Source organism: Echinops telfairi, unplaced genomic scaffold, assembly GCF_000313985.2.
Source record: "Echinops telfairi isolate 266 unplaced genomic scaffold, ASM31398v2 ScPeMD7_31;HRSCAF=116, whole genome shotgun sequence".
Taxonomy (NCBI): Eukaryota; Metazoa; Chordata; class Mammalia; order Afrosoricida; family Tenrecidae; genus Echinops; species Echinops telfairi.
The window spans coordinates 46167901-46194101 of record NW_022103928.1 but is presented as its reverse complement, the minus strand read 5'-3'; the positions used below and the strand labels follow the sequence as shown (position 1 = coordinate 46194101).

Here is a 26201-nt window from a genome sequence, read left to right as displayed (position 1 = left end):
AGTGTTTCTCAGCCCCAATGCCACCAATCTTTCAAAGCTCAGGCTAACCCCATCCGGAGCGAAGAAGAGCGGAGAGAATCAATGGAAATAATGACTCCAAAGGACGTCTGGACCACACACATCTCAGTCCCCACCATCCCAAGACCAGAAGAACTAAATGATGAGCAGCTCCCACCAGCGGCCGATCTACAAGGGACCGCAATAAAGTCCTGGGTAGAGGGGGAGGAAAATATAGAACAAAATGCAAAAGAAAGGGGGAATAAAAAACCAGATACTGAGTGAATGGAGACTGGTGGAACTCCTGCAACATTACGGGGACTTGCAATCAGTGTCATGAAATAAAATATATATAAATTATTTAATAGAACATTAATTTCTCTGTAAATCTTCACTCAAACCACAATAAAAAGTTAGATAATGAAAGAAAAAAGACTCAAGTCAAAGGCCATCTCATCCACTTGACCACTTCTTTGCATTTCCCTATCATGTCAACCTTATCTCCATTTGATTTCAGGAACCCTGGTGGTGCTGTTGAGGCGCCTTGGTAGCACAGAGGATTACATGTGGGGCTGTAACTACAAGGTCGGCAGTTTGAACCACCAGCTGATCCTCAGAAGAAAGATGAGGCTGTCTATGCCATCAAGATGTACAGTCTCAGAAACCCACAGGGGCAGTTCTACTCTGTCTTATAGGGTCGCTGAGTCAGAATCAGCGTGGTGGTAGTGAGTTTCGAAGGCTTTTTTGTTGGCGCTATCAGATCAGCATTGGACTGCTAATCACAAGATTGGCAGCTCAAACCCACCAGTCACTCCAACGAGAAAGATAAGACTATGTGCTCCTGGAAAGATTTACAGCCTCAAAAACCCTATTTGAGATAGCTATAGATTGGAATCATGTAGTTGATTTAGGAAGATTTGGTGTTTTCTAAAATTTGGGATTTAAGTTTGTTTTCCTCACTAATGGCAAATTTCCTTCAGGTAAGGATTCTAAATTGTTTGCATTTCCAGAAGACCTGGTTCAGGTACGATTTCTTAATGTTTTGAACCTGGGAGGCATTCAAGAACCATTTGTGCAAAATAATCAAATGAGTCAACAAAGGCCAAAAGCCAGCCCAAATGGCAGCGAGCGGGCAGTGCGGTGACCTCATGCTAGCTTCAACTCCCTGCCATGAGTCAGGAGAAGCCAGTCCCTGGAGGAGGCCAGCACGCTTGGTCAAATGGAGGGGCAGAGAACAAGTGGAAGGTCCTCCGTGAGACAGACAGACGGACACAGTGGCAGCCTAATTGGCTTGGGCACAGGACCACTGATGAGGATGGCACAGAGAGACCACCGCTATGGGTTGGAACTGACTCAACGGCGCCTAACAGCACCAACTGAGGCTCACCAACTTTCAATAACGTGTCCAAGCTACCAAGGGGAAAACAGAATTTGCACCCAGGCTGCCTGACTGTTAGGCTCTTCCTCTCTTCGGCTGTGAAGTCCCATACCTCAGTTCTCTCTCCCTGCACATCGTCTGGACACACATGCACTTAACACAGCACTTGAAACTATGATGTTTCAAACCTAGAAGACTGTCTAATGATTCATTGACTTACTGTATAGGCCTGAGGCCCACAGAGACTTAAAAAAACAAACAATGAAAAACATGTCAAAGGAGGCAATGCAAATCAAGAATAGAGCCAGGGCTAGCAGAACCCCAGTGCCTAGTTTTTAGAAGGGTACCTTTCCCACAAAAGTTGAAGTTGACTATCGTGAACGGCCTGAGCTACCAGGGCAAACCTCCCGGCTTCCCAGGTGCTTGTAGAAGTATAAAAAGCTGTTTCAGCAAGAGCTGCACTCACCATCTGGGCTGCCTTCTCCTTCTCCTGGTCATATCTGCTCCCCTCCTGCTGTAGGGGCACATTCAAGTTCTTGGCGGCTGCCTCTCTTTCCCTTTTAGCCAGCTGCAAGATCTCATCCTGGATGATGGCCTGCTCTTCTTCATACCTGTGTCAGAAGAGAAGCAGATGGCATGACTGGCACAATGTCTCAGGGAAAGGTTTTCCTTTAGCGGGCAGAAGCGGCTGGTACCTGGAAGCCAGTGGAGCTCTGTGGCTGGCAAGGGAAGGACAAGCTGATATGAAACATAAGACATATGCCACCAAGCAGAAAGGTCAGTCCTCTGTCACCTGCATTACCCACCCACCAACGGTTGTACTCCTTTAAAGCCAGGCACCAGTGACACTAAGGTAAAAGAATACAGTCATACCTACTCTGCCCAGATAATCCAAAATTAAGAACAGACGTAGAAAAGGCTACAAGGTGAGGATTCAGACAGGCAACCACAGGAACTCCGAAGCTCCCGCCCTGTGCCAGCCGCTCAGAAACTCCGTGCTTCTCTTGAGACTGTGAAGGTTTTAGATAGCGGTAGAGCTTTGTTTTGGACACTCAACTCTTCATCCTAAACATGTTCCTACCCTTTGACCTTTTCTGGCCTTCTGCTCCATAAAATGATCAAACACAGAGATTTAAAAAAAAATTCGCTCTTAGATGCTCTTGGCAGTGTTAATCATTATAGTGGGGGGAAATGCAAGCAATTTAAAGATCCAACACTCGTGGGCTAAAGAAAATGTAACACAATCATGAGAAGGCTTCAGAACGTTCTCAGGAAAATGGAATTCAAAGATAATGGATTCTTCCATGAATATTTTGAAGGCCCTTCATACAACAGTGCTTTAATTAGGCATTGTAAAATGTATCCTAGGATTTATCTACAAGTTGAATCCAAATACAAAAAAAAAATAAACAATACCCCTAACACTAGAAATGTTTACAGACCAGGTGTAACAAATGAAAGCTATTTATAATACTAAGTGAAAATAGCAAGATGTGAAATTATATGTGCAGTGTGATGACAAGTAGGTTTAAAAAAAAATAGCCTTAAGCAGGGGGAAAACACATTTGAAAAAAAATTACTCCAAAATATTAACAGGAATTGTCTTAAAATGCTGGGTCTATGGATGGTTTTTAATGTTTTCTAAGTCTGTCATTAATATCTTTTCTGTTTAATTTTTTAAACTTTTGAAGTGAAAAGGAAAGAAATAACTAGGCTAGTTAGTCTTGGAAAGGCTTGCTAGGTAAATGCTCAGAAGGTACACAGTCCCACCTACTCAGTAATGGGATACACCAGTCCTAGGCAACTTATGGAAGAGACCAAGCCCAAAGACACTGGCCCTGGAGCCTCTCCGCCTACTTGCTTTATCATTTGACCATATGTCGTCGTCGCTCTTGGTGTTCCGGACCACCAAGTTGGTCCAACTCAGAGCAACGCCCTGTACAACAGAGCTTCACACGCCTGCTCTTACACCATCCTCACCATCTCTACTGTATCCGAGCCCCTCCTTGCAGCCACGGCGTCAGTCCAGCCCTGTGTTTACCATGTCTCTACTTGTCCCTCTTCTTGACCGCTCCCTGGCTGAGTTGCTGCCCCTTTGCCTCTGGCTTGAATGGTTGGTAGTTCTAAGGAGCGAGTCCCTTCGTGGTAGTATTCTTCACTCATCTATTGCTTGGCTGAAAACTGACTCCCAGAGCCGAGTTCAGTTCCAGGCTTGAACCCCAGTCATGCACCAGGTCAGGAAGCTCAGTCTTTGTATTATTATTATTTGGGGTTTTGTGCTGTTATTCTTCCACTCTATCCAGGACCTCCTATTGTGATCCCCTCTGGTGGTCAAGAGCGGTAGCCATGGAGTCTATTAGTCCTCGCTGTTCACTCGGCTTTGCTCTGGACAGGGGGAGATCACAAGCTGCACCTGAGATGGCTACTCACCGAAATAGGGTATAGACTATTATTTCAGGGAACTCTGGTACTCCAGGTGACCTTGGTGCCCCTGAGAATATGGTCCTATACAACAGAACTTCATACTGCCTGGCCTGACCCTGTCCTCACCATCTCTGCTATATTTGAACCCATTGTTGCAGCCACTATGTCAGTCTATCCCTTTGTTTACCAAGTCTCTACTTGTCCCTCTTCCTGATCCCTCCCTGCCTGCTGAGTTGCTCCCAGTTCCCAGGCTCAAGGAGTCTGGTTATAGCTAAGAATTTTTCAGAACTTTGTCCTCTGTATGCTCTATTATATTCATGTAAGTATTTGCAGCAAAGATAAATATATATGTAGGAACACCTTTTGTCAACCCAATACATATATGTTTGTGGGTACAGCCTCATTGACCTCCCAACCCCTATTCAGCTTGCTGTCTATGTACCCACTCCCAGGTGACGATTACTGTTTATTACAGGATTGGGCATATAATAGTATTGACCTGTGTTACCTTTTACTCTTATGCTCCTGCAAGTGTCTTCCTTTGTCTGGGTCATTCTGGAATGATTTCTCCCTTATGGCAATAGCCTTTTCCTTAAACCTAGTTAATGCGTGTCTCCCCCGTAGATAGTGATTTTCCCCCGGGGTAGATTTCAAAGAATTGTATTGCCAAACCTGTTGACTGCAGGAGTCTCATAATTCGGGGATTGACTAAATTCAGTCAGCATGGTGTACTCTAAGCTCATCCCTGTGAGGTGTTTTGCTCATTTGTCATGGTTCTTTTACATTGCATCCTATCCCGACGTGAGCATCTACCATCGTTTGTTTATCCATTTGCCCGCGGGTGATGCTTAAGCTGTTTCCGCCTTTTTATTACTGTGAATAAGGCTGTGATGAACCTGGGCATGAACACACCTGTTCTTCTTTCCCTTGGGTACCTACCCACTACTAAGATTGTGTTTCTATTCCCAACTTTTTTTTTAAGGCAGCACCATCCACTTTTTTATGTTAGCTGTGCCGTTGTATAATCCTGCCATCAGTGTATGGGAGTTCCAGGCTCTCGACCATGACCAGCATTGGTTGTTTTCTGTTGTTGTTGTTGTTGTTGTTGTTGTTGTTGTTGTTGCATATGTTTGCATCTCTCTAGTAGCTAATGTTGGTGAGCACTTCTCTGCGTGTTTGGGGGCCACCTGAATGTCTTCATCGGCGAAGTATCTGTTCATGTCCTCTGACCATTTTGAATTCGATAGTTTGTCTTTTTCTTGTTATGGGGTTGATGTTCTCAATCAATTTTAGAGATTAGTCCCTTATCCAATACATCATTGCCAAAAAAAGTTTCTCAGTTTGTAGGTATGAACTGGTCTTATTCATTGTATGTTGATATCATATTACTGATAGTATTCTATTTCAGAATAGATCTTGAAATGTTCCTTTTGAGACGAGTATGACACCATTTGTCTTAGATGTATCAATTCTGGCATAGGGAGCTCTGGTAGCACTATGGACTAAGCATTAGCCAACTAACCACAAGATTGGCCGTTCAAACCCCCCACTCCATGGGAGAAAGATGAGGCTGCGGCTGTTGCTTCCAGAAAGACTTCCAGCCCCAGAGACCCTCTGGAGCAGATCAACTCGAGCCTGAGTTGGAATTGACTTGCCAGCAGTGGATTTGGCTTGGTTTAGCCGTAGTCTTTCTAACTCCCACCACATAACTGAGTAGAACTCTGCAAACCCCAGGTGCTTGTGACACGCTAAGGGGACAAGAGAGCTTGCCAATAAATACATGGAACCGCTGTGTAATGCGACCATGCAAATAAGGTAAATGAAACCGTAACACAGAGATTGGTCCGTTTTACCACGCTGCTAGGCTTAAAATGAGCCAAAGCATGATCTCGTGACTGCCAAGAAAGAAGAGCCAGGAGGGCGTGCATCCTTTGGTCCCAGGATCCCTGAGCTAAGAGCCTCCTAAAGCCAGGAGACACAGAGCTGGGCAACTGGAGACAGCAAAGATGGTGAGAAACCGCAGAGAAATGGCGGCAGCAGGGGTAGCCTAAGAGATCAGCAGGATATAGTGGTGGGCTTTCTGGCCTCCAGAGCAAGAAAGCTGAGTGCCTGTGGGCAGAAGGCTGGTGGAACGGTAGGGTGGTGGGGCAGGGGGACTAAAAGAACTTTGTAACCCTTGGTTACGCAAGGCAGAGACCAGGAAGAGGGGCCAGCTGAGAAGAATTGTATCCTGAGCATTTCTGATCTCATGAAATCTCATTTCAGTTACTTGCCTAATCAAGTACTGTCTGTGAATTTTGTCTGGCATTTTAAAATGGGTATAAGAGACCCCATCTCAAAGGTAACTTAAAGAGAACCTTTATGAAGTCTTAAAAGAGACAAAGACACGCGTCATCTGGATGGAGGATGCCACCACCAGGAGGTCAAAGTGCATCCAAGGGTTTGCTGAGATACGCTTGAAGAAAAGGCCCGGGAGGGCAAAGGAACCTGTCACAAACACGTACCTGGACGCAGATCAGAACATCACAATTACAGGTGGGACTACAGAAGCAGGAATGAGACCTTGATTGGGGCGCGTACATCAACAGATAGGAAGGTTTACTAGACTGGTCCAAGGCAGTGGTTCTCTACCTTCCTAATACCGCGATCCTTTAATATAGTTACTTCCTCATGTGGTGGTGACCCCCAACCATCAAACTATTTTCATTGCTACTTCATTAACTGCCATTTTGCTACTGCTATGAATCGGGCAACCCCTTTGAAAAGGTCGTTTGACCCCCAAAAGAGGCTGGGCCCCAAAGGCAGTCAGGGTGAGACTGACAGGGCATGACTCCGGACCAAGGGGCCCACTATCTGATCCCAGGACAGCGACATGCACAAGGACACACCTAGACAAGCCCCAAGAGAGAGACTGCCCCTCTCTGGGCTCGCTAGAGCAGGGTGGAGGCACCCACTCTCCGAGGCATGCCACCTGAGGGCGAGATGATCTACATTCTTGGTTCAATGATCAGAAAGCATTCGATGGAGGTTTAATCTATGTGGGGACTCTGTGAATGGATTTGGGGCTGTCACTGCCAAATATAGACTTTTAAAAACCAGGGTGCTCAGAATTTAAACTCTAGTACTCCAGTATTCGGTCTTTGCACTGAATACCAAACTAAGCAAAGAACTATAGAGGACTTCAAAAGGTTCCCAGAAAAAGAGTTAAAGAATAATGAAAATGTTCCGCCGAATTTTTGGAAGGCCCCCTGTAGAGAGTGCCATAGTGTGTTCGACTGAGTTTCTAGAGAAACCAAGGACAGCTGGTGTAAGAACTGGTATCGAGATTGAAGGGCGAACGCCTTTCTGATCTCTGCCTCATAGGAATCAGCCTTGGGCACGTAAGCAATGATCTTCGTTCCCTTTTTCTCGAAGTCAGAGAAAATCACATACCACCATCACATAATTGTTATACGCCCAATAAAACCGAATTCAATTTACCATTGTAAAGGCTCACACGGATGGGGTATTTGTCCAGAGTCACAGAACGAGCATATACAAACCAGCAGCAAAGCCAGCACCTGCACCCTCCACCGCTCTTTACAAGATCTCAGGGAAGAGGAATAGTCCCATCTAAGACGTGTGGCTGCTCTCTGGGACTATTACCCATGCAGACAGGAAGTCTCCAGTAGCCTCTACCAGCTGACCTGGCCAACTACAGTTAAAAGCATGCAGGCTCACTTTCTTCATCCAGGTACATATGCACACACACAGAGAAAGTCCCTTCACTTCATTTGTTGGGTCCTAGTTCGTTAAATTAGTTTTTCAGATATACCAATTGCCTCCCCCAATACCTTTGGGAGTTTTGTCTTTAAACTAGAAACAGTGCTACCTGTAACAGAGGACTGTCACGTGACTCAAATAAGCTAAGCTATGCAAGAGCACATCCTTAAGCCATCCTTAAGCTAAGCTATATAAGAGCACATCCTTAAGCCATCCTTAAGCTAAGCTATATAAGAGCACATCCTTAAGCCATCCAGACCAGGGAAGGGTGCCCGTGAGGGAGAGGAGATCAGCCAGAGGACAGGGTCAGGGATGAATGAGAGGAACCAGGTCTCACCTCCTGAGCAGATCTGCTGCTCCCAAGGGGTGCTGCGCCCCATCCTTCTCTGCACTTGGTGGTTTGGATTCTACAGAGGAAAGAGAAGAAAGGGCCTGTCAGTAACACGCTAGGCTCGGCGACAACTTAACAGCAGTCGTGCAGGGAAGGTGGTTCAATGCAGAATGAACTCTTAGTGCAGCCAGTCTGGAGGGTCTGCTTGTCATGTGGCTGGTCGCCAGCAGCACTGCTCCAACCCCATCCCTATCAATCACACAACTCTTTAACCGCTAGAGCATGGAAGCAAAGGCCAGAGGTGGCTAGGGATGCTTCCCAAGGAGTCTCAGAGGTGAGGTTTGGGAATGGGGGCTAGGGAAGACTCATTCCATCTCGTTACTCTTGACACCCCATTCCACAGATTCACTGTCCTAAATGTCAACATCTACATTTTAAACCTACTTCTACTTTAAACTGTAGCATCTCTAGTCTTCTTGAGCTATTTAACTTGTTACAATAGGTCTACCTTCTGATTTCTGAGCAAATCCAATTTACCCTCTCCACCACTTGTTGGTACTATGGTTTTGTGACTACTCCACCCACCATCTCCATCTAGCTTTCCCCCTTCCAAGCTATCTTTCCATCAAAGCTCAAACATCACCTTTCTGTGACCCTCTCTGAACTGTCTACACGTCCATCATCAATGTCGAAAGCAAGTCACACAAAGGAACAGGGCTTTGTGAATGACTATGTAAGGATACGCTCCCCACTCCCAAGGCTTCTTAAGGAGTAGTGAACTCACCCTAACACCCTAACACTCAGTCCTTCCAGGAGGCACTTCCAGAACTGGTTCTACTTCCAACCCACCACTTCCAGAAGGAAGAGGAATAAATGGCGGTGCTCTGGCCTGCCAGGGAAGAACCTTTAACGTGCTTTTTAGTAACACTGCCAGGTTCTCAATGACGAATAAAAAATACATGCTGTCAGTTTTTATGTCAACATGAATGCCCCCCCCCATCCTTATTAGCTTATGGTGGCTTTACTGAGGTGTAATCTACCCTACTTGGTTTTACTCTTTATAAAATTTCCCTTCTTTATAACAAAAAGAATATCTGTCTCAAGCAGAAAATGTGGCACTCATCTACACCTCCATGCAGGAAACAACCCTCCCCTGTTCTCTGCAGATTTTATGTCAACTTTATGCACCTGGGTAAAGGCAGGGGTAGAGTCCAACCTATCAATCAGGTGAAGCCTTTTTATAAGAGTCACTGAGCAGCATTGAACTCTCTCTAGCCCAGTGCCTTCCTGCTTGCCTGGACTGTACGTCTGACTCCAGGGTTGGTGGCTCATGCCTTGCTGATCCTGGGGCTGTGATGCCCTGCCTGTTCCTGCCAACCTTGGGTCTATGTGACTTTACACCCATCGACCTGTGATCACCCAGCTTCCCGCTTCATCCCCTGGCAATTGTGGGAGTCTGAAAGGCTCCAGTTGGCATCCCACCCATAAACCTGAGTTGAACTGGGCTGGGCCACTCTCTTGATATAAATGTCTTTCTTGATAGGAAGTTCTTTCTTATACATACGTGATTGTCACTTGTTTTGTTTCTCTAGAAAACTCAAGCTAACCAATGTATATTTCTGTAAGTATTAATGACATTGAGAATTTTTTCAAATGTTTATGACCAGATGTACACGTTTGTCTTTCTTAATGATCTTTAAGAACTCTTTACATATTAACATTACTAACACTTTGTTATTTTTTCCTAGTTTATCAATCCTTCTTTATTCTTTCTATATGGTCTCAAATTTCTTATAGTCTTATTAACCATTTTTTATCTTAACTTAAGGCTTTGTCACTTGATATTGCACTTACATGCATATGCACTTACAAGCATAATTATATGCTTTTTAAAATTATACTTTTATGGCTTTAAGTTTCACATTATTTTAATTCCTTTGACATTTATTTTAGGGGTTGGTATGAAAGCCCCGAAGATGTAGTCAGTTAAGTGATAGATAGGCTGCTAACCACGAGGCCAGAGGTTTGAAAGCACGTAGGGAAAAAGATGAGACTTTCTACTCCCATAAACATTTACCATCTCGGAAAGTCACAGGGGCAGATCTACTCTGTCTTATAGGATTCTTAGGACTCAAATCCACTCGATGACAGTGAGTTTTGTTTGGGGTTTGGAACCAGTTCATCCAGTTTCTTAAAGTACACTGGGTCAAGTTTGAAAAGCCCTGGTGGTGCGGCGATTAAGTGCTCAGCTTCTAAGCCAAAGGTCGGTGGTTCAAACCCACCAATTTCTCTGCAGGAAAAGATGTGGCAGTCTTCCATGGAAACTCTATGCAGCAGTTCTACTCCGTCCTACAGGGAAACGATGAGTCAGGGTGGTTTTGGTAGATTGGGTCAGCTTAACCCCTCTTCAATCATTCTTAACTATGGCTAGAAATAGCTGGGAAGTTAGCCCTTTTGGGTAAAGAACAACAACATGTAGTAAGGGTTTCAGGAATCTCACCTAAGCCTCTTCACTGGTTGATGGTCAAAAGGACCTCAAGGTCCAAAAACAGGTACTTATTTATTCAGATGTGTGTGGGAAGCCTCAAGGTCCAAAAACAGGTACTTATTTATTCAGATGTGTGTGGGAGGCCCGTAGGCAATACGGGAGATTAGAACCCTGGTGCACAGAGGTTGAAGCCTGACTTTCTGGATACCATACCAGTCTCCATGATCTGGCTCCTGAAACCTCTCCCACACATCCCTTCCTCTCCCCTAGTACTTTGTAACCCAGAGACAGCAAACTGCTTCTAGGGCCGCAACAGGCCAGGCTGCACTAAGCCCCTGTGCCTCTGCTCAAACCATTCTCCATGGCTAAGACTCTATCCCCCAGTTGTGTTCTTCAATAGCCTGCTCAAAGGACATCTTCACAGACACTTCCCTCTTAATTGACTGGTCGCTCTCTCCTCTTTGCTACCCTGGAAACGATGCATTCTTCCACTGTTGCCTTCTCACAGGACACCCAATCTCCCGGGTTACATACCTGGCCCCTTCACTACAGCTGCACATAGCATAGACAGGGCATCCCTGTCTCATCTATCACCATGTGCTGACATGAGACACTGGACCAGAGACTGCCAGTTAGCAATCAGTAAATGACGAACGAGCAGGATGTAGTGCTTGCCTTCCAGACTCACTACCAGGAACTTCCCCTCAGTTCATCTGAATGGCCACCTTGGATATACTGAATCAAAATCTGTTAAACACGTTTCCCCAGGTGATAAAGATCTATTAGAATAACCTAGGGAGATTGAAACATCTGAGCCAGGTGCTACACCTGGACCACTTACAGTTTAGGTTAGAGATGCAAAGGTTGACATGGAAGTTGCTGACTCAATTCCTGCTTATTTGGCCCCAAGCACATAAATTCCTATCATTTCTTGGATTGCACAAAAGCAAGCAGTAACAGTTACGCTTCTTTTAAAGGTTCTTACAAGCATCTTCTTACCTGAGTAATCAAACCAAGCCCTTCGGCCTCCATGTTTACATATGGAGAAAAGTGAAAGAGGGAGAAGAGTCTGACTGAAATCACGTAAGCTCTGACGACCACGCGCTAGCACTTGTCAAGCACAGGGAGCTGTGCTCCCCCGGAAAGCCAGTATCAGAAAGGAGCTACTCACGTCCCTCAGGGGCAGCCTGGAGCTGCAGTGCTAGTAAATGCATTCTGACAAGCATGTGCTTTCCCAGGCCTCTCACCCTCTCTCACCTCCACTAAAGAAGCCTCTCTGTGGAATCACTGCCGCCCCCATACCTTTCTCAGGGGCTTTCGCTTTGCCTTCTGGAGCATCAAACACAGCTGTAGGAGGAGCACTACCAGGAAGGGCGGGCTGCTTCACTTCCGAAGGCTTACTGGAATCCTTCAAACGGTTCACCACATGATCAGACAGCTGTGGGGAGAAATCAGAGAGAGGGAAAGGGGGAGATCAGAACTGTGGGCTAAGTGTTGGGCTGCTAATCACATGGTCAGCAGTTCAAACCCGCAGTGCCTACCATGTCAGCACCGCACGCATGCATCTGGAATGCCAGGCTGACCACAGCAAGTCCTCTACTGACTGTTCAGCTTCACCTCCTTCCGCTTCCCAATCCACTCCATACTCTACTCAGTAGACTGTGAGCACTCGCTTTTCTCACCTCCCCTGCATGTCCCTAGGCAGTCCCTGTTGCCAAGAACCAGCACCCATACCCCCTACGCACCACCTCTGGCCATCCCCACCTGCCTCAACCTTACCCTTCCTGTAAGAGTCTCTCAGCGCACCCATCTCCGTGAAATCTTGGCTAAGAGCATCCAGAATCATGTCCTCTATTCTCTGAGATTCTCATGATCACACGTATGCCGTTTAGGGACGTGCGGCACCTCCTCTATACTTCATCCTAATGGCTCGTCAAACCCTTGAGGGCTAGAGTTACAGCTCACTCAACGCTATACCCGCCAAGGGCACACCGATAGTGAGGAATCAAGATGCTGCTTGGCTCCTTTAACGTTGGTTCTCCCTAATGAAGCCTGGGAGACCAAAACTTTTATTCATTTTACAGGAAGGGGAACAGGCAAGAGGGTGTCCCCAAAAACTAACGGAGATAAAATAGCAAGCTAGGGATAAATCCAGAATAAAAACTCTTCAGCATTCATTTCAGTAAATATTTGTTTCATGTCTAATAGGTGCAAGACATAACAAAGCAGGGCTTAGAAAGAGATCAAAAATTACCTTAGGACAGAAAGCATGATCATCAAGTCTACTTCTAGCCACACACACACACAGAGGCATGCAAGGATGTTCACCACGGATTTTTGAAAGCACCACAGAGACCTGACCATGAGGACCTGGTTGAAGAAATCATGCCCCTTCCAGTCTGTGAACTAGGACACAACCTGTAAGTAGAATGGGGTAAGACGTGTATACACTGACATGGAAAAATGTATGGGATGACAGGTAAGTCTAGTCCGGTTCCAGTCAGGCCTCTCCTGACTCCTGGAAGCTGACGAACAGGAATAAGAGTCACCAAGCAGAGACCGGGGGGCACAAGCCGGTGGACGCAGAGGTCCAGAGTTGGCCGGTTGAAATTTATCATCAGCCGTCTATTGATGGCATCTGGGATCGGCAGGTGACACAAGAGGAGACTGAGAAAGATCCCGCTCCAACAGACGGCAAAGGACCAAAGAGGATTTCACTCTGCTTGGTCTCTCTCTCTGATACAAAAAAGGCTAACACCAGAGTTGTCACTAGGCTGCGACTCCAATGATAGGCTGGGCTCTGCCATACCGACCCAGGAATGTCTAGTTGACATAATCCCTAACCATCACAGATCTATTGACTTTTAAAAATCACAGAATGCTTATTTCAGTGATATAAAGAGATACACACAATTGTGAAGATGCTAACATACCAACATAAATGTAGCTGAACAAAAATAGATGCTTGTACGCATTCACAAATCTGAAGGTACATCTTAACTTGCACACAGAGGCATACATCCTCGTTGACATATCTGTTCAGAGCTGAACAAGTCAACAACTGTTATCCCCTGAAAGGGAGATAAATATTCCCACTGTCTTATTTTTTAAGTAATATTTTTATTGTGTTTTCAATGGAAATTTATAGCGCAGTCTAGGTTCCCAGTCAACAATTTCTACACCAGCTGTCCAGTGATATCGGTTATTCTTCACAGTGCAGGAACAATGTCATTATCTCCATTCTGCTGGTTCTGTTTGTATTCATCTGGTCCCTACCCCTGGGCCCCCTGACCTTCTCCAAGCAGCCATTGTGGTAGAGTGGATTAAGCGTCAGCAGTTCAAACCCACCAATGGCTCTGTGGAGAAAGATACGGCTGTGTGTGCCTGTACGGACTCACAGCCTGGGAGCCCCTCTGCGAGCAGTTCGACTCTGTCGTGAAGGACCACGGGGAGTCAGAAGCTTCTCAGCGGCAATGGTGTGGGTTTTATACATTTTCGTTTCTGTTTTAAAGTTACTGTTGTTCGTTTGGTCTCATACCAGTGATTTTAAAATTTTTTTTTAAGGAGGACAGTCCTTACATGATGAGCCAACTTGTTATTTAGCTACAAGGTAACCTCAGGGGTTAGTTTCAGTTTAAGGTTTGAAGAATATCTTAGGGCAACCGTCTCAGCAATCCTCCAATGTAAACCAATTCTGTCTACCTAGTTTTCTTGTTCTTTTTTTGTTTCCAGGACATTTAAGGTTCTGTTCCACACGTTTCTTCCATTCGACAAGAGCCCATCTCTTCTGGCCCTCCTTAGAGCAGTCGTAGCTGGGCACCATCCAGTCCTTCTGATCTCAGGATAGACAAGGCGGGAAGTGTCTATCGGTCTTGTAGACGCGTTTGTTCTTTGTCTTTGGTTTCCTTCTTTTCCGTCTGCTCCAGAAAAATAGAGCCCAATAACTGTAGCTCAGATGGCCACAAGCTTTTAGGATTTAAACTTCTGAGACCTGAAAAGACTCACCAAATTAGCCTGTAGATAACTTTATGAACTATATTATACCAACTGACCAAGATGCTCCATGAGACTATAATCCCAATGCTTCAAACCAGGAATCTACTCCCTGGAGATGTCTGGCTAGGTCTAAGAAGTATCTATAACTATGCCCCCTATGAACTTTATTGTATATATCAATTTATGTGCCACAGATACATATACACAAGCTTCAAAAAATCATGATTAATTCCATTCTCTATTTCCTTTTTCCATGATTTTAAAAACTTCTTTATATATACATGTCTATACACACATATGCCTATGTATCTACATATGTACCCACACATTCTGGTTGTTTTTGCTGTTGTTTCACAGTTATCTACACAAGAGCCATTACAAATAGGTTCTCTTTTCTTGGGTGACATCATGTTCAATGATACCACTTAGGTCTGACAATCTATGTACACTTCATCCTCATTCGGGGTTACCTTTCCCATCACCAAAAGCAGTTCTACCCTGTGCTGCAGGGTCACTATGAGCCAGCATCAACTCGAAGGCATTGAGTCTGGTTTTACTGGTTTTGGAAACCACTAATGAACGTTCCTTTCTGAACATGTACTTGTTCGTGTCAGCTCAGAAGGGAAAACACACAGTATTTGTGAGTGTATCTGACCTATTTTGTCCAACATAATATCCTCCAGGTTCTTCCATGGGGCCAAGTGTGGGACACTCGTTTTGATTGCTGAGTAGTATTCCATTGTCTGCATGAGCACATTTTACTTACCCACTCATCCGTTGATGGGATGTTAGGTTGGTTCCATTTTTTGCTATTGTGAATAGTGCTACCCATGATGAACACAGATGCACATTATGTGTGGTGTCACTTCGTTAAGATCTCTAAGGTATAAACTGTTCTATGGCTCTCAGCATTCTCGTTTTTTATTGTTCTGTCTTCTACAGCATTCTCGACATTTTAGCGAGGTTCTTTATTTCATTGCAATGGCCACACAGAACTCACAGATAATATCCATGCTTAAAGAGATTATTAAGGATGTTAACCGGTTACAATGCAGGTGAGAAATGTCCAGAACAGAGTGGTTCCGTCAGGACACGTGACAAAGTTCTTTCATAGCTGCTCATAAGTGCTCAGAGGGCATGCCGCTCAACCAAAGGCACCCAGCTCCAACTGTGAGTGTCAGTGAACCCAGCTCCCTAAGTTACATGCCCAGAGACACCCCACTCCAGTAAACCCCATCCTACAGGCACTCAGTCCACCCTGGTGAGTCAGTAAGCCCAGCTCCCTCACTTAAGTGCCCAGAGTCACCCACTTCACCAACCAGCCTCCTGCCCCAAAGCAGTCAGTTTTACTTGCTTTTCGGACTGAGGAGTCCACCACTGTTTCATGGTCTGGTTCTGAGTTCCACTACTGTTACTCTGCACTGCTCAGATGTCAAAGCTGTCTTTTGGAGGAAGGAGACATACTACATAGGCCCCTCATGGGAAAAAGTCCGCCCTCTGCTCCTGACTCTTCCCTGGGAGTGATTATCTTCCCACTTTGCTTCAGCAGGATGACAGTCAGGAGCCGTGGTGGCAAAAGGATTACACATTGGTCTGTGAACTGCAAGGACAGCAGTTCAAAACAACCAGCTGCTCTCCGGGAGGAAGATGAGGCTTTCTACTCCCATAAATAGTAACTGTCTTGGAAAGTCACAGGGGCAATTCAACCCTGTCCTATAGAGTTGCTATGAGTGGGAATTGAATCAAAGGCAGTGAGGTTGGGTTTCTTCCCCCCGCCCCCAACCCCCGCCCCATTTCACCCCCCTTTTTTTTTTGAGGATGCAATCACAATGAATCCTGTTAATTATTTCTCAGAGGGGAATTTATCAGTGTGGTCCTCCACCTTCTTGTCCACACCCACGTAGGAAAAAGTCATTTGGTTGGAGGTAGAAAAATTTGGCTCTGAAAGTCACATGGAATAAGTTACTGTCCCTGCATCTACCTAGAAGTGAAACAGCTGGATCATGCAGCACGACCTCTACTTTCTGGGGGCTCGCCGGACCATTTCCCACAGTGGCCGTGCGCTCCTACCAACACTGGGTGAAGGTTCCAATCATTGCTCCACACTCCCTCCAAACTTGTTACTTAAATCTTGGCCATCCTCTCACTCACTGCCATCGAGTCCATGCCGACTCCTGGTGACCCTATGAGACAGGGCAGAACTTCCCTGTGGGTTTCTGAGACTGTCGCTCTTTACAGGAGTACGAAGTCCGTCTTTCTTCTCTGAAGCGGCTGGTAGTTTGGAACTGCTGGCCTTGTGGATCACAGCCCAACTCGTAACCACTCTATCCCCAAGGCGCCTTGGCCATCTGGGAGCAATAAAATGGTTTCTCTTTATAGTCGACATTTGCATTTATCTAAGAGCGAACACTGAGCAGCTTGTCATGCCGCGTCTCGCCACTTAAACACCCTCTTTGGTGAAATGTCTGTTCATAGTCTTTGTCCATTAGGTTACTGGTCTTTTTGCTGTTGTTACGCAAATTTCCTATATACATATTTTAAATATTGGACTTAAATATCAGTTATATCATTCTCAAAGACTTTCCCCCTTGTAGGTAGGTTGTCTCTTTACTTTTTATGAGTCTTTTAAAAAATATCTTTTAAATAGTCCGCACAGCAAATTAGGTTCCCATTAACAATTTTTATACAAAATTTTCATGACATTTTTTACAACTGCCATGTATAGGCATCCTGATTCCCATTCCATTTGTTCTGCCTCCACGGATACAGCTTCCCTTCCCATCCTTGCCTCTCTGCTTTTATATAAACATTGAGGTCTCACATTACTGCTCACAGGTACCACTGTTTATTTTGTAGGTCAATTTATGAGTTGGCTGCAAGGTGACCTCTAGGAATAGCTTCTATGCCAAGTTCAAAAGATATCTTAAGGCAATTGTCTCATGGGTTCCTCTTCTCTGTGGGTCCAGTAGCTCTGGTCTTTTTTAGGAATTTCTGTTTTGTTCTACATTTTTCTTCCATTCCATCAGAGCCCTCTTTGTGTCCCTGGCCTGAACTGTTGATGGTGGTGGACAAGCAGCACCCCCAGCTCTGGTCTCAGGTTAGAAGAAGCTGCAGTTCATGTGAGCTATTAGTCCTGTGGGCTACTTTCTTTTGTGAGCCTTTGAGTTCCTTCATTTTCATTTGGTCCAGGTGAATATAGAGACAATTGGGGCTGTCCACAAGCTTGTAAGACCTCAGACACTCTTGGCTAGACTCAAACTAAAAACACCCCTCAAACTCACAGCCAGTGAGTCAATTCTAACTCATAACGACCCTCTAGGGCAGGGCAGAACTGCTCCCGCAGGTTCTCAGCCTGAGCTCTATGACAGGAGAGAGCCTCGTCTCTCACTTGGAGCAGCTGCGGGTTTCTTTGAGGCTGACCTTGAGGTTAGCAGTCCAATGTCCAGTGCCTCCAGAGCAGAACAGTATCTTTATGAACCATGTGATGTCAGTGACTACGTTGGCCCACCAGACCATAGCTGTAGAGCTGTTAATCCAGTAAACTAGTCTAGGAAGTCTCTGTAACTATGCCCCCGAGTGTGATATATGGATATGAATACAACATGCAGAAACATGTACATACATGCCTATACATACACATAGAGTTGCCCAGGCGGGACTGTTGGGTAAGCATTGCACTGCTAACCTCGAGGTTGGTGGTTCAAGCTCCCCAATTGTTCCATGGAGGAAATGCAGAGTTGCCTCCTCTTGTAAAGCCTGGCAGCCCCTGGAGCCCTACATAAGGTTGCTAGGAGTAAGAACTGACTCGATGGCAGTGGGTTTGGCAAATATTACGTAATATATCTTTCACCATAATAGAATCTTTTTGGAAGTGAAAAGACAACCTATCGAATGGGAGAACAGATTTGCTAATCATGTATCTGAAAAGGAACTTGCATTAAGAATCTACATAAAATACCCTTCCCAAACTCACTGCCGCTCTGCCATCAGTGTTCCTCGTACAAATCAATAATAAAAATAAACCAAATGAAAATGGCAAAGGACATGAATGGAAGTTTCTCAAAGGAGGATATACAAATACCCAATGAGCACATAGAAAGATGTTCAATAGCCATACCTGGTGGAATTTTTTACAAAAATGTCATATTGATGACTACAGATTAGTAAGTAAGCACAAGTAAGCCAGTCATTACCAACAAGCCCCAACCACATTTACATCTTCAGAGCTAAGAGGAAAGAATTGCTCTCCAAGCAGAGGGGAAAGCATGTGCGAAATCTCTCAGAAGTGAATCTGGCATGTCCAGGGACCCTGACAGAAGGCCTGTGTGCTGGAGTGCACTGAGTGAGAATACAAAGACCACCAGATGGTCAGGGCACAGGGTAGGCAAGGCTATACAAGCCTGGCTAGCCAAGATTTAGAAGTTCAAATCTGATCCCAGGGCAGGGGAAGCAACAGGAGGATTCCACACAGGTAAGCAGCAGAGACCAATTTACTGATCCCAGGCCAGGTGGCATACAATTTGGTAAGTGGCAGGTTAAAGGAAATATTGGCAACATTCTTGTTGGCAATAAGAGCTGTGTACTATTTTTTAAATGCTGCTTCAAAATACAGCAAGTAATATTTTAATCAACAAATATACATACACACACAGCAGTCATGCAAGAGTAAACACCATCTGGGCAGTGATTCCTTACCAACAGCCCCAAAAGGGAGGGCCTAGAGCAAGACGTGTGTGAGAACTCAGTGCCAGCATCTCACTGGTCACTGTGAGTTGGCCAAACAAGGCCCTTTGGGGGCAAGGAATGAACAGCCAGACCCCGAGCAGTGCAGCAGGAAAGAGGTACTCTGGTGAGAGAGCTTGACTTGGTATTAGGCTTCTCTGCAGACCATCTTTCCTCAACTGTGAACTGGGGATTTCTCTAAAGGCTCGAATGACTATGAAAAAGCTCATTTTGGTGTTGGACAGGCCTGGGTTGAAACCCAACAAATCTGCAGATACCTATTGAGTTGATTCCAATCACAGAAACCCTTACAGGATAAAATACAACTGCCCTTTGGGGTTTCTGAGGCACTAAATGTTTATGGGAACAGAAAGCCCTCATCTTTCTCCCAAGAAGTGGTTGGAGATTGAACTGCTGACCTTGTGGTGAGCAGCCCAACTTGTAACCTACTAGTGATTTCTTACAACTAAATCAGCCTTTTTTTATCTGTAAAATGGAAATAATTAGTGATACAAGCCCTAAGTCAGCTGTGAGGATTAAATGAAGCAAGACTCATAATGTGCTGGTGCAGAATAAACAGGGGAAACTGCAAAGCACTAAACAAAGATCAATTATTGTCCATATGTGGGAGTTACCTAATCTCCTGTCAACTTGCGAAGGGGTGGAGTCTAGCCTGTCAATCAGGTCACAGTCAGTGAGGCTTCTGTGTGGGCATGGGCTTCTCCTGAGGATCCTGGGAACTCCTGGAGGCAGGAGACACTCTCTTGCTTGGTATTCCTTTTGACAAGCCACATGGAACAATGCTGATGAGTCAGAGCCCTGGAGCTGGAGGAGCTATGTGGAGACCCACGCCAGTGCTAAGATGCCTCCACTGCCACTGGATCCACAAGACTTTCCACCTACCGGCCTGTGCTCTTCCTACATGCAGCATCATTGCATGTGTTGCATGAGTCTGAAGAGGAACTTATAGACTGGTATCGGACATATGGTTAATACCAGACTTATGGACTTGATCTGGACTGGGCTGGGATGTTTTCTTAACATACAATTGCTCTTTGGTATAAAACTCTCTCTTATACACATATGTGTCTATAAATTTGTTTCTCTAGTCCACCCGTACTAACACTCCATATTAAAAATATGTGAACATGTACTTAAAAATACATGAGCATGTAAAAAATAGTTCACCTTCACAATGTACTAAGAATGAAGGGCTGTCTTTCATGTTTCATGCACAGCTTTGTAACCTTCATCTCTTCCCGAGTCCATTCCAAAATCTGAAAAGATCCAGTTGCATCACTTCCTCATAAAGTGCTCTCCAGCTCTAACATCCTGTGGCTTAAACCCAGCACTGCCCTCTTCCTGGAATAGTATGGGATTCTGAGGAAAGGTGGCTTTTTCTTTTCACTGCCACGACACACTTTGCTGAGGCCTCCACAAGTGTCCAGGGGGACCCTAGAGGGGCTCTTCCCCCTCTCTCCAGCCACAGACCTCAGCTAGGCTCGGCGGTCTTGGGTGAAAAGGCCCACTGGACCTGTAAATGGAGAGAAGACAGGCAAGCGCAGTCCAGGGGGAGGCCGGAGAGAGCCCACGCTCAATCTGTGACTCACAGATGCACAGAGTTCTCGCTACTTCAGTCTTTACACACGGGTCGGGAACCCAGACCCCATTTCCTAGCTCCACGACTAGTCAAATTGGTTCTCTTAACAAAGAGACAAAAGACAGGCACAGGACTTGAATAGGTGGACCTTTCTCCAGACACAAAATTGGCCAGCAAGTGCAATGATGCCCAGCATCATTCGTCATGAGGGAGATGCAAACCCAAACAACAGGAAGAAACCACTGCACCTCGACTGGTCTGGCTACAATACAAACAAAGCAAAACAAAGACAAAATGAGTATCGGAGGGGTGGGGATAAATGAAAACCCTAATTATGGCGACGGGAACGGGAAATGATACAACATTTGGGAAAACAGCAGGGTTGCCATATAATCCTGCAATTCCAATCCTAAGTACATCTCTGACAGGCATATGAGGGGGATTCAAAAAGTTTGTGGGAAAATTCTGTTATCTTTTCATCCAATGTTTCCATGAACTTTTTGAAGAGACCTCATATAGACACTAAAGTACATTAATCACAATAGCAAGAAGGGAGAAACAGCCCAGGTACCCAACAACAGGTGATCGGATATAGAAAATGTGCTGCAAACATACCATGTAAAACTAATCAGTATTAATGAATGACAAAAGTCTGAAATATACACAAGAGGGAACCTCAAAGATATGTCAAGCAAAATAAATCAGTCATAGAAGACTAATATTGTCATGGTCTCATGTGCATGAAATGACAAGGATAAATAATTATACACAGACCAATGGTAACTAGTGGTTATGGGGGGGGGGAGAAATCACTCACTGAATAGTGATCTTGTTGGCCTTTGGTAACAGGAAAACCGGCATGCACTAATGGCAATCATCATCCAACCACACTCGTGTAACTGTCACCATTAAGTCCTCCATCACTGCTGCATGTGTGTGGATATCACTTTAAAAATTAAACTCAAATATAATTTCATAAATTGCAGGCAATATTTACTTGAGATATTACTAGCAATATTGCTTTATATTACAGGTATTTTTCAATTGCGGATAAGTGGTTACATTTAGTCCAAAGAGGTGAAAATACTGATGACAATGTAGTGGAATCTTCAACTACTGGGTTATAAGACCAAGTTCACTGTCATCAAGTCAATTCTGACTCACGGCAACTCAGTAAGACAGGATAACACTGCCCCTGTGCATTTCCAACTCTGTAACCATTTACAGGAGTAGAAGGCCTCATATTTCCCCCACGGACCACTGGTGGTTTCGCACCGCTAACCTCGTGGTTAGCGGCCCAAATCGTAACCCACTATGTGACCAGGGCTCCTTAAATAACTATCGAATGAACGTCTTTTTCTATGAGTGCATGAAAGAACAGGGCACAATGTATCTACAAAAATTTTATTAAAATACATCAATTGCTTCAACAAAAAGAATCCAGAAAAACCACAAGCTAAGATAGACATTTGTAACAGCACGTATAGACATTATTTGATTTAAATTGATTTTTTTCCTAAAAGGATGAACCAGTGAAAAGTGTATGCCTTGTTGTCTCTTATCTGTATTCACTTATCCAAAATATCCAAGTCATATTTATTGTGTAACTACTCTCACTTCAGGCACTGAGAGCACTGTTGGGGACAACTTTCCCTTGAGTTTTGTCTGTATAGGAAGGGGTCTGAAAAGTCCATTGAGAAACACCTTGGTATTTAGAGATTATAGTAGAATGTCTTGTCTTTTGACCAAAATGGAAGCTAAATTAAACTATTTGTAAAACAAACAAAAGACAGTTACCATAAGTCAATTCTGATTCGATCAATAGGGCTTTCAGTGGTTGATTTTTAGGTCATAATTGTCAGGCCTTTCTTCCAAGATCCCTCTGGGTGGACTTAGGTTAGTGGCACCGGGGATTCCCATACTATTCGTGCTCTGTAGAACATTCACAGAAAGCTGTTCCATTTACAGTCAGACCAGGCCAGGCATCGCCCGCAGGGTTCTCGAGCTTCCTCTCACATTTGCCTCACTCTGACGCCTCACCCTGCTCTCCACTGGCTATGCTACCCTTCCCCTGCTGATTGCCCAAGGCTTCTTCCAACTCCACGGCCTTCCTTCTGCTCTTGGACACACCGGGTTATAATATGCCTACGTTACCATATGTCGTAACGCTTTTGCAATATGGATGTACCTCTAATAATGATGATGGTGTGGAAAAACCTCTTTGCTTAATTTGTAATGAAGCTTGGGCTGCAGGGAAGATGAAACCAGCCAAACTAAAAAGGCAGCTTAACGCTAAGCATGCAGTGCTCAGTAGTACACCAGAGGAATCTTGTGAACAACTTTTTAAACCTTCCAATAACAAAGAACGTCTTGAGAAAAGTTACTGTCAATGAAAAGTGTTCACTTGCATCTTACTAAACTTCATATTCGATTGCAAAAATAAGAGAGTTCATGTTACCTAATGCTATTAAAATGTCGAGAGTAGTTCCTGGGACAGGGTTGGGACGGAATTCACAAAATGCCTTTATCAAATGATAATGTTTTCGAAATAACTTCTGCAATTGGTAATAACCAGCAGCTTATTGCCAGGCTTGCCATTTGGTTAGAGGAAACAACTGCTATTTCTAACGTGGCACAGTTATTACTGTGTATGAGATGTGTTTACAAAGGAAGACACATAAACCATTGTTTTGTTGCTCTTTGGAAGGGCACCGGAAGGGCACCTAAGAGGGGAAGCTACCTATCTTAAAGCTGATGAACTTTTCACAAAAGGGTTACAGTGGAAAAAATGCACTGGGGTCTGCACAAGGGAGGCTGGAGCAGTAGTGGGTGAGAAGGTTGGATTTGTAGCAAAAGTTAAAGTTGGTAGCAATGCAGTTATCACTGTTGCTCACTGTATGATCTGTCAGGAGGCACTTGTAGGCAAAAACATACCACCAGAGTTAGAGACTGTGTTTTGCAATACTATAAAAATCATTAACTTCAAAAGTAAAATTATACATATAGATATAAATATAGTAAGTATATATGTAAATACATAAAGAGAGGTGTATTTGTCTATGTATGTATTTTTATGTAAATACAACAAGGAAGCAGATAGACATTTGGCCTTTACTTAAATCTTACCACAATACAAGAATGGTGTGCCACTGTATGATTATGTAGCACAGTATGATACTTACCTTCCCAACATAATCACTGAAGACAAAATGGGTGCATAAGCAAATGAAATGAAGAAAACTGATGGTGCCCAGCTATTAAAAAACATAGAATCTGGGGTCCTAAAGGCTGGAAGATAAACAAACAGCCATCTAACAGAGAAACAACAAAGCCCACATGGAAGAAGCACACCAGTCTGTGTGATCATAAGGTGTTGACGGGAACTGGTAATCAAAACAAGCAATCAAATTGACACAAAGGAGCGTGGACAAAGTGGAGACCCAAAACCCACCTGTAAAATAATTGGACAGTCCCTCACAGAAGGGCTATTGACACAAAGGAGCGTGGACAAAGTGGAGACCCAAAACCCACCTGTAAAATAATTGGACAGTCCCTCACAGAAGTGCTACAGGGTCAGTATACCACTGATGAAACACATAAATATCCCCTAGTTCTTTAATCCCCACCCCCTACTATTATGGTCTTTGTTTTAGCTCATTAATTTTGTTAGACCTGCGTGTGTTCATTTGTATAAATAAGATAGTTTGATACAGGAAAGCCAAGATAGATAACCCTTCAGAAACAGTAACAGGAGTTATGATTCCCTGAGGGTACAGGAAGATGGGGGAGAGGAGAAGGAGCTGATAGCAATGATGACTGCATAACCCAACTCAAGAGGAACGGATAACAGAATTGCAGGTGAATGGATACATTGGCTAGTGTAAGATATAGCAACTAATAATAATAATATGTAATAATAAGGGCTCCTGGGGAGTAAAGTGGGGGATGGAGGGAATAAAGGGGTGCTGATATCAACGAGTTCAAGAATAAAGAAAATGTTTAGAAACTGATGGGTAGCATTGTTGTATCCGTAAGAACTCCCAATAAAATAATAAAAAATCATTAACTTCATTAAAAGCCATGACTTTTACATGAAGTCTATTACTACATGCAGAGGTAAGGTGGCTCTCAGAAAGGGTAAGTTCACACAGATTGTTGAAATTGAAAGAAGACAAACTTGCTATATTTTTTAGCAGAAATCTGATTTTCTTAATTTTTTCATAATGACTATGACTTTCAAAACTGTGTTGTCAGATTTGTTGCCTCTATTTTTAAACATGTCACTTAAAGGAAAAAATTATAATATATTTATATTAAGAGAAAATGGAAAGTTTTACTAAAAAGTTAACATATGAAAGAATAGAACAGAAAAATTGCTCTTTAGCTATGTTTACCACTATAGCTGATTCTATAACTAAAAATAACCTTCCCAAAGATTTCATTGAAAGAGTTATAACTGGTCATCTGAAGGGCAGGACACAGTTTCAGAGATAACTTCCTTCAAATATTGATTCTAAAAACTAAGTTGGAGTCATAAAACATACTCAAATGAAATAAAGAACATGAACCATCTGCCATTAAAAGTTTAAGAAGAATTTGCTACGCAACACAGGTTTGAGAAATGACTTTCCTGAAAACTCAATAAATTAATGTTGGCTTAGGATAAAGACAGAATTTGTAGCTCTTTCTGAGATGGCCCTAAACATACTTCTGCCATTTTGTACTGCATATTCATGCAAAAGGGTGTTCTCTGCATCAAGGATTATAAAATCAAAATATCAATCGACTCTGAAAAACATTGATGGTGCTCTAAGTCCTGTAGTATCAAATATTCCCAAGATTTAATTCTTTATGTAAAAGAAAAGGCACATCTAGTTATCATGCAGATTTGCTTTAGTCTTTAATAAGTAGTGAAATTACAGGTGCATCAAATAATTGTTTAACATAAATTTCTTTGTGCTTTACTATCAGTAAATGTTTGGCTTGTATACCTATTTTATATACTTATATACTTGGGGTCACATAAACATTTCCTGGGCAAAAAGGGGTCTCAAGTGGAAAAAGTTTAAGAAGCCCTGGTCCGTAATTCATAAATAAGAAAATAAATAAATAAGTTTTAAGTCAAACATATATATCGATATAACAGCCCCAATCATATTTACATTTCTGAAAGATACGAAACCAGGAATGCAAACAGGATAGAAATAGGCAGTGTTGGACCAACATAATGGAAAATTACAGTAGAAAACACTGGAAACTAGAGTATCCTATTAATACCACTGCTCGACACTCAGTACTCGCTATGTACAGATTATCTTAGTCCTCACTGCACAATGCCCACTTTCCAGTTGAGGAAGCCAAGCCTAGGGAACCTGCGCAAGCCCAAGAGCTACGAGGGTGCAAGTCAGGAGGCAGTGATCCACAGAGGTGCGGAGCAAAGGTGATCATCCCACGGTAAGGGCACAGCACTCGCAGCCCACAACAGTCTGTAAGAGACAACTAT

The 26201-nt window shown here is 43.9% G+C and overlaps 1 protein-coding gene across 1 annotated transcript in view; it reads right to left on the bottom strand.

Annotated features, from left to right (window-relative positions):
• CHCHD6 (coiled-coil-helix-coiled-coil-helix domain containing 6) overlaps positions 1-26201 on the bottom strand; it is a gene marked incomplete at its 3' end in the record, with an annotated part of 379195 nt that overhangs the window by 327375 nt on the left and 25619 nt on the right. The window contains exons 2-4 of the mRNA XM_004702467.2: positions 11683-11818; positions 7899-7968; positions 1842-1986 (exon numbers count right to left, since the gene is read on the bottom strand). Of these exons, the coding sequence (XP_004702524.2) occupies positions 1842-1986; positions 7899-7968; positions 11683-11818 (351 nt within the window). The remainder of the gene's footprint in view (positions 1-1841; positions 1987-7898; positions 7969-11682; positions 11819-26201) is intronic.